General features: G+C 44.4%; 1 protein-coding gene across 1 annotated transcript; it reads right to left on the bottom strand.

Moving 5' to 3' along the window:
* Positions 1 to 2108: 2108 nt before the first annotated feature.
* irf2bpl (interferon regulatory factor 2 binding protein-like) lies at positions 2109 to 4109 on the bottom strand. The gene is made up of 2 exons (XM_030783108.1): positions 3882 to 4109; positions 2109 to 3851 (listed from the first exon to the last, which is right to left on the bottom strand). Exons 1-2 carry the CDS (start codon positions 4107 to 4109, stop codon positions 2109 to 2111), a joined length of 1971 nt encoding a protein of 656 aa, XP_030638968.1.
* Positions 4110 to 9478: the final 5369 nt, after the last annotated feature.

Below are 9478 nucleotides of genomic sequence, written 5' to 3'. Positions count from 1 at the left end.
AATCCCTGCATCAGATGATGCAACAAAGACTGCTGAGAGTTCCCAGACGTAGGATACTTCTTTTCTGTTTTTGTCTCAAAAGAGCCGGGGCCTAGCCAACATCTGAACTACTCCCTGACCTTAAAGTTCCCTCGTATTCCATCTCTAGGCCTTCAATGGCTGGTTGCCATGAAAGAACTGGGTTACCAACCATTCGTCTTGAGTGTCTCAAAGGGGTAAACAAGCATTAGTTGTTATTGTGTTTTTCTTTTTTCTTTTTTTTTTTTTGAGTCATGGCAACAGGCACGCACCGAGTACTCTCTCCTCCCTTTAGCAACCAATGCAAGCGCACCGTTGAAAGGTCACATGACCAACTGCTGTATTCTAAAATGAGGAATGCTTCCCTAGGGCTCTCTCAGGCATGTGCAAGCACTTTCCCCTCTCACTTTCTTTGAGGAACACACACACACACACACCAATCCAAGAATAGAGAGTACTGCAGCATTCACATTCTAAAGTCAGGCCGTAACCTAAATGAACTGTCACAGCATTTTAGACACATTGTATGCTCAATAGATATATGCACAATTTAAGCTTTGGCCACAGATGAGTGACATCAACCACGTAATATTACGAATGCTTGTTGCTGCAAGCAGAGTGCAAAACATGCACAGACACACACACACAAACACACAAAACTCCTTATTTTGACAAATTCATCATAACATAAAGTTAGGGGTTTGTCAGCATTACTGATGTCTGAATTCACTTGGCTTCATTTCAAAGATTTTTTTTTTCCTTGTTCCAAAGGCTTATGAAGTATAGTCAGATTAGACATTTGTATTTTCGATACACACCCAAGATAATTATTCTCTATTAGTAGAGGCAGACTCAAAGCTTTTAGGGCAGTCATTACAAATGCTGAGTTTGCTTTGCCAGCACTGATGGAAATAGATAGCATGAAATGAAATAAGAGCTTTATCAAACATGACATCTCTCCATTCATATTTACAGTTCATGAATCAACATGAATAGGTCATTTATTTCCTCTTGGAACCTAGGAGGGTACACCTTGTTCAATCAAAAGGCAAACATAATCAGAGCACTTGGTTTTTTACATTTATTTAATAAACATTCACTTCTTATGGGTCTGTTTTATCAGTGTTGAACATGCATTCTGGTAAACACACAATATTAGTTTTGAATTTTGAAGTTAGGGAATGAGTATTCAGTTTCACAGATTATTATAAGTTTGGGAGGGGGAGGGGGCTGACTTAATCACTACATATCACTACCTCTGATAAAAATGTAGTACTTGAAATTCAGTTTTAAGACAAAGCCTTACTGTTTTCTCCATTTCACGTGTTGAACAAACAGAGACGTCACAAAACAATAATACCAATGAATTTATTACAATTTACTCAGCTCCAAGGCACGTTACATGTCTTCTGTTACTACAGAAATGTATAAACAAACAGAGTATCGAAGTTCATGTACGGTATTTTGCTCTACTCTTAAGCATCCAGGTATCGTTAAAGCAAAAGAGAGGAGAATGAAAAACAGGTAATAAAATATATTTGTATTTTCATACCACAAGATAAAAATGAAACATCGTCGTTGAAGAGAACATAGCAAAATATGCAGAAATCAAATAAACAAAGAATGCCCACTGTCTGTCTTCAAACTGAGTAAAGAAGGCAAGCGGCTCATTGTTATTGTACCTATAACGAAACATATCCGTTCTTGTCTTGTTTTTGTTTTTTTCTTTCTTTTATTTTGCTTTTGTTTTTTGCAGTCCTGTATTAGAGGAAATTGAAAATCACCTTGATAGAAGTGCATGAGATCGTCTAAAAAAAATCTAGATATGATTGCAAAGTGCTTCCACTCCGTACCGTACTCACTGCCATCAAAATACAACGCTATGAAACACCAGTCAACATCGTAACCAAATAGCCTCCTCCTTCAAATTAGGTGTGACATCACGTAGCCTACTTTACCTTTGTCTCAAAACACTGAAATATATGAAGGAAAGAAATGTCTCTGTACATAGGACTATTTTTTGTCAGTCTGAATATTCACAACATGTATACATACTCGACTCGATTTACGTTGCTGGAAGAAGCATACATTTAAGGGTCTCTTTCCTTTTTTACCTTAACATCCCCGGCTAGTATGGTTGCTATCTCACCTTGCATGAAAGCCCAAGGCACATTCGAACCTACCAAGGGGCATTTTTCTCCACTAGGACAATACACCTCGCCAGTTGCGCCCTGTGCTTTTATGCTCTCACGTGAGCAGGGAAAGCAGAATTTATGGTTGGGAACTGACGGACACTGAACGAAGTGGGTATCTTCTAAACGTTCGTGACAAATGGTACAACACAATGGTCCGTTATTTGCCATGGGCGAATCTGGAATGTTCTGAGGGTGAACTTGTTCCATGCCTTGGTGGGAACTGGACTGTGAGGGAGCCCCTGCCAAATTTATTTCCCCGTTGCGGGATGCCAATCGACGCTGTCCAGACACAGAGGCGGGGGAAACAGGACTGCTACTGTTGTGTCTCGTAGATGTGGTTGAGTGGACAGAGTTATTGTCCTTTGGTGAGTGAGCATTGCCTAACGTGTCTGCGACCGACATGAGCGCAGCCATGGGGGACTGTCCGTTCTGCGGGGCCGACTCAGGCGGGGTAGCTCGGCTAGAGTGGACCGAATGACCCGGTCCGAGAGGTGGTGGTCCACCGTGTGAGGCAGCGAATGACCCAGATGCCATGGTCAGTTTTAGAGCCTCGCTCTGGCTGGCCATCCATTGCTGCCTTTGTTGTTCGTCGGCTAATTTTAGTGCCCCCTCTGCAGAGTCAGGTTCAGGGGAGGCTTTGCGCTTACGCATGCCTGTCCTCAGAGCGCTGGCTGACGGCAGGGAACGAGGAATGTTAACCAGCGCCGAGGGCAGTAAAGGGCAGCTGGCATCGATGTAGGGCTGTGGCAACATTTCTGCACCCAGACCCTCCTTGAAGAAACGAACCGCCTCCGGTAGTAAATCACCCAGCAGTCGCCAGTCTCCTGAACCATGTTTTTTCTCATATTCCAAATACTTAAAACCAGAGGAAAGCCCTCGTCCAAAATCTTTCATGCAGTCCTGATACATTTGTTTGGCGACCCCGGATGCACTAGAGAACACATTACCAGATCCACTTGGGTACTCAACAAATATTTTCAATTCATAGTCCATTCCGGGCTTTGACACAGCATCGAATGCAAACACCCTGCCCATAAGAGAATGATCCTTCTTGAACCTCACATCAAAGGGGGTGCAATTTGAAAGGGTGATTAAAGTCTCCCTCACTATCTTAGGTTTGTTTGCCCAGTCTTCGGATCTGTTTCGCAAACTTTCGCTAAGTTCGGCTAAAGCCTCAGCATTACGCTGTTTCTCTTTCAGATCTCTCTCTTGATCTGTGCTCGATACAGAACCTGGTCTTTTACCTTGTTCCATGGATTGCGAAGCCATGGACAAAGCGGTTCCCATGCTAGATGGTGGCGGGGGTCGGCTGGCCAAGCTGTGTTGTGCAATAGCTGCAGCCGAGGGGGGTCCGTTCAGCATGGTCTGAGGGAGAAGATTTGGTGGCACATTCATTTGACCGGGCACTGCAACCAGCCCATGGTTCCTACGAGAGTTTGGGCTCTGGCGATTCAGTTCGGGGGGTCCGTCATCCGACTTGGGGAAACCATTTGGTCCACTCAGCCCGTTTGGAAGCCGTCCGGCGTGGGCGCTAATGCTGGAGTAATCAAAGCGGGATCTCTCTGTGCCCAGGGAGTATCTGTCTAGCCCCGGTTGTTGTTTAGAAGAACCGTCCACATGATTAAGCTGCACCGTCTCCTTCGCGGACAAAGTCGCTTGCGTTTTCACCGTTGGCGGTGGTGCTGGACCCGGGGATCTCCCTTCTTGAAAACCATGAGCTCGCTTGAGGTGGCGTGCGGTCTCTATAACAAACTCGATCCGATCCGCTCCTTCATAATTCACACAACCTCTGCAGACGGGCTCAGTAAAATCCCAGATCATTGCCCACGGCATCCGGGGCAAATCACACAGATAACACGACTGTCTCCTCGACGAGGAGACTTGCGCCGAAGACATGTTGAATGCCTCTTTCGGATCCTTGATACGGTTACACGTTCAGTAAGCCCTCTTCCCCGCGGTTTATCTTGCAATGGAAAACTCTTTCCTCTGCTCCTCTTCCAAAGCGAGCGGCAAGCAATAGTAGTATGCGAGTTTGAATTTTGCAATACGCGCGCCTCACATTCTGACTTGCTTTCTGAGTTGGAATTTTGATTGTGCCTCCACATCTCCTCTCCCCACTTGGAATGCCACCTGGCTGGGCCAGTGACGTAAGCACCACGTTCCGCAGTTCCTTTCTGTAACAAATTGACATGCCACTTGTTGCTTTCCAACAGCGCATGCTCCAACCACTCCCTTCAAATCTTTTGAATGGACCAAGTGACACACACCACATTGACCAATTTTCAGACAGAAACAGAAACCAGTTTTGTGGGAAACGGGCTGCATGTCTTTCCTTCTGCGGGTAATTTGCTGTAAAACAACTCGTCAGCAGCTCTTACAGCTATTTGTATTATGCGCGTTACTTTATACGTCGGTAAGGGATAAATTTGCTTACATCAGCAAAATGTCCTCATGTTTTCAAACTGGCTTGACTATTTCAGCGCTCCTTTCGTAGTGCAACGTTCAATGAACGTTATAAAACATTCATGTTTCATCCCTAGAGATCTCAAGCATATGGCTCAGTTGATGCTGGGTACAAGCCAGTCTTATTCAGGTTGTGAAAATACACAAGGGTAAACTTGCGTAAAAGAGAGTGGCAAGAACTGATTGCCCATATACTCTGACATCATACCTGTTTGGTCTAATTTCATTTGCAATGAATATACCCTTAATCTACCAAATGGATCGACTGTTTAAAAAAAAAAACGGCCAATACCCCCCCCCTTTTTTTTTTAAATAAAAGATTTGTAAGTTCTTAACTTCCCAGCAAAGGCAAATAATCATGTTCTAGTAGCACGTAAAACACGACACAGCTGCGCATTCTTTGATATTCCTTTCGCTAATTAAGTGATTTAAAAATCACTGTGCTGTACAGATCAGATTTTTAAATACAAATTCCAGCGTTTGGAACGCAACACTATACCATAACCACCCGGATCCCAAAAACCTGCCTGTCAAAGGGGCTTTTTATTTTCTTCTTCTTCTTTTTTTTTTTTTTTTTGCGAGGCAGGGCTCTAATTGTTTACCTAAAGTGAACAGCCAAGAGCAATCTGCCCACCCCTGTTCCCTCCCCCAGAAACCCCCCCCGCCTCCCCCCACCCGGTCTCCCCTCCTGACTAACAACACCCTGTAGACTGAGCAAAATTTCCCCTGTTATACAACAGGGAGAGAGAGGGAGGAAAAACAGGGTTAGAGGGAAAGATAGATGGGGGGAGGGGAGGGGAGGGGGGAGGAGGAGGAGGGGAGGAGGAGGAGGAAGGGGGGGGCTGGAGAGGAGAAAAGCCATTTATTGCCTTCCCTGCATACCGCTGGCGCTGAATAAAGTTGAGCTCTTTCCAGGCAGAAAACGACCAAGTATGGTCTTCGCCAAGTCTGAGAGCTGTTTTTTTTTTTTTTTTTTTTTCCCCACTGCTGCTCCACACAATACTGCATATTCAATGCAGCGAGAAGACTGTGTGTTAAGTTAAACAATAAGAGGAATGACTAAACATGAGGGATCAATGCAAAGCGTAAATTTAGATGCATTATTAACGGTCCTGCAAAATCAGACAGATTACACAAAATAATTGAATTTTGCTATTTTGGTTCTCAACATAAGATATGCAGCGAGCAGGCAGACTGGTAAGGAACACGGCAACCCAGCGTACAGAGCCACAAAAACACAACCAAGCTGCAGAAATCTAAAGAATGCAGAACAACATCATCATCATCACATCCCTTTGCACAATACTCAGCCGAACAGTAAGACCCGTATAACTTAAGATGAATGTGTTCAAGCTGAGAGAGATTTTAGGAGGAGGAAAATTAAAAGACATTCCACAACAAGTGAGGCCGTGAGCTGGAACTACAAAGAGCTGAGGACAAAGGCTAGATTGCGTGAACACTGCTGAGTTCACGGCTCATGTAACACAGTCGGTTCTGGTGCAGGCCAGACTGACTGTGCAGGTTCCAGCTGTTGAGAGCTTTTCACCCAGTTTGAGCACCAGGTTTGTGATTCCCGATGGGAAAACGAGACAGACAGCCTTTCATCTGCGACGCAAAATAAAGATGTCAAAAAAAAAAAAAAAAAGAAAAGAAAAGGAAGAGGTGAGAAGGAAGAGGCTGTTTGTGCCAATTATGGCGGTAAACAACAACAGCCTGCTACTGCGTTTGGATCAGTATCGCTTTGTTACTTTGTAACAGAAGGATTCAAAATTTGCTTAAGTGGCACCAGAGAGAGAGAGAGAGAGAGAGAGAGAGAGAAACTACAGAAAAAATGTCAAATCATGCACAAACTCTATACATAGACAATTGCAAAGAAGAAGAAGAAGAGGAAGAAGAAGAATGAAAAAGGAAAATCAACCCACGAGCTAGACTTTTGAAAATATAGTCACTCCAAAAAAAAAAGGCAAAAAAAAAAAAAAAAAATGTAGTGACATTTTTAGCCTACATAACAAGCGAGGTCTATTTCTGTGTTGAAATAGCACAGGAGATTTTCTTCCTCCTCCTCCTCCTCCTCTTGCAACCTCCCCACCCCCACCCCCCCTCCGAGAGACTCTGCTTTCTCCGCCATCCTCTCATGCATACAGATTACACTCTGTCCTCCTCACACACTGGCCCGAGTGTTTATCACACACTTGACGTGGAAAGTTTTTCGGTGGCGCTAGCAGCCTTCGCCTCGCGGCTAGCCGGCCGAAAAAAAAAAAAAAAATCAGTCGCAGGGGTTAATTCTGAGCTTCCGCCAAAGCACCTGGCAGCCAGCCAAGAATGAAGGATTCTGGGAAGAGGCGAGGTTTGCCAAGTACAAACTGCCAACATTAAGCAGGCCTGACAGTGCCTCTCCTCCTCTGAAGCTGGCAGAGGTTCAAAGTGTTCTTTCATTTGAGACGATGGCGGCTTGCCAAATGCATGCAGATTTACTTTACCTATTCTCAGATGGAGCTGATAAATGCCGCCGTCGTTGCTATGGGGATGCATGGCTTGCGAGAGAGAGAGAGAGAGAGAGAGAGAGAGGCCTTGTGAGTTACTGCTGCCCCCCCCCCCCGTTCTCTTGCCTCAGCTCCTTTTACGCGAGCTCTGAGCGCAAACCAATTGGTAACCTGCATGTGTACATCGTCTCTCTCTCACTGTTCAATTTCTCACCGCTCAGAAAACCTATTAACCCCTCTGGACACCACAGAGGAGTTAAAGTAGGTGAGAGGAGGTTGACGGGGCCCCGTCACTGCCGCATCTACAGCTGTAAACCGGTCCTTACAGATTCGATTTTTCACAAGGACGCCCGCTCCTTAAACAAAACCACCAGTCTTCGCACACTGTTTTTTTACGGTCAACAACAACAACAAAAAAAAGAGTAGGTATTTTCGTTTTGTTTTGTTTTTTTCAGATAAGTCTTTACATAAAAAGAGGGAAGGCCAGATGTATTGAATAGGTTGTTCATAAAGAGCCTGGGACTAGATCCTTGCACGTGTTCGAGACATTAGACAAACACGTCTCCCGCTGTGCGGCACACACACACCCTGCGCTGTCACCGCTAACCCTTTTCCATTAATATTGCGCTTTGTGTCAAGTCACGCTGGCTGCTAACGTCCTTCCCTCTCATCCCTCATACAAACGCATACATGTATCCACAAATACAGTCCCAGAACGCTAGGCAACCACGCACAACAATCTGAAGTGCTAGCCTGTCCGCCCACCCACCCATTCATAGCTCATTGCTTATTGCTTTCCTCTGTTACAGCTCCAATCCATCATACAAAAAATGAGACAACCATAGGGAAAATACAAACAAACAAACAAACAAACAAACAAAATATTCCTAGTGACCGCGAGACATGAGTGATGAAAATGTTTGTGAAAATACCAGCAAAGCGAGCTGAACTGATACATACATTTAGCTATGCTAAACATGAAAAACAAACCTGTTTTATTTAGCTGGAGAAAGCGAACGTTTTTTCTTACCATGGGTATATATGGCACATACAATATAAAAGGGCAGCTACCGTATGCTTTCCCCCCCAGTCTGAGAACGTGATTTATGATTACCTGGTCTCCTCTGGTTGGCCGTCGGCTGTTGCTATGGCAACTCGCTTTACCCCAACAGACTGAGCGTGTCTCCCGGGAGATCTCTGGTTGGTAAGGATCTCTTCCAGAAGTCTGCCATTTCCTGCGGAGGAAAAGACACCGGCAATCATCTCCAGACACCTGCCTCAGTCAGCGTTATTCTGAAAAGCAACGCCACAGACGGCAACTTACTGATTTCTTGGCTTCGTTTTCTCATCTGTAACTACAATGGCATTCTGTCTGTTTTGGTTGGTCTATGTTCTGACTCGAAGCTAACGTTGCACAAGCTTAGCCAATTTTTTAGACTGCTACAAGACAGCTGCACAGACCATTAATAAAACAGAAATACAAAAGACATACGAAAGATATATTTGGGGGTTTTTTTATTTCTTCAATTACATATATTTTTCGAGTGTTACTACGCCAAGCAGTTAACATCTGAAGGTGACCTGTTAAACCCTGAGAGCATGTAAATGTTTGTTTGGGCAGAGTAGAAACATCCCAGCTCTGCTCCCAGATCCTGAGAGATTAGTTGGATGAATATTATCCAGCAGCAGTGAGGAATGCAGACGTTTAGAAACAAAAGCTACATAATTACACGCCACACTGGTTTCTCACCCTTCCTAAAACAACACTGCTCCCAATTGCCGAGGGGGATCCTTCACATAATCATTTCCTCAGGGTCAAAAGGTCACAGCAATGGGGCCTCCTCCTTCTAAAACAACACCGTGCTATAGCGCAAGACGGCGGGTGTGTGTGTGTGTGTGTGTGTGTGTGTGTGTGTGTGTGGGGGTGGGGGGGGTGCCACGGAAAGGAAACGGATTGTCTGAACCCAGTGAACGACATATAGAAATGTGTTGAACGGGTCACACGAATGTTCAGCAAAAACAGCTCTCATGTTTGTTTGTTTTTTTTCTTCTCTGATGTACAGCTTTTGCTCATTTAAACCGTCAGAAAGACTGAAAAAAAAATACCAGTAATATAAAAAATAATCATAACCACACAGTTGGTAAATAACAATATACAGAGCTAAAAAAAAGACGAGGGAAAGACAAATCTCTTTACTAATCTGGGAATAGTGAGACATAAATTAGATGTGGTTTAGAGACATCACATTTCAACCACACACACACACACACACACACACACACACACACACACACACACACACACACACACACACACAC

Source organism: Chanos chanos, chromosome 1 (genome assembly GCF_902362185.1).
Source record: "Chanos chanos chromosome 1, fChaCha1.1, whole genome shotgun sequence".
Classification (NCBI taxonomy): Eukaryota; Metazoa; Chordata; class Actinopteri; order Gonorynchiformes; family Chanidae; genus Chanos; species Chanos chanos.
This window is presented reverse-complemented; position numbering and strand designations above follow the sequence as displayed.

What these genes read in the sequence shown, in the direction of transcription:
- irf2bpl (XM_030783108.1), bottom strand. Translation starts at nt 4,109, where the DNA reads ATGTCTTCGGCGCAAGTCTCCTCGTCGAGGAGACAGTCGTGTTATCTG. An exon ending in GTCCAGCACCACCGCCAACG is followed by an intron (nt 3,852 to 3,881) that starts GTGAAAACGCAA and finishes TTGTCCGCGAAG; the next exon opens with GAGACGGTGCAGCTTAATCA.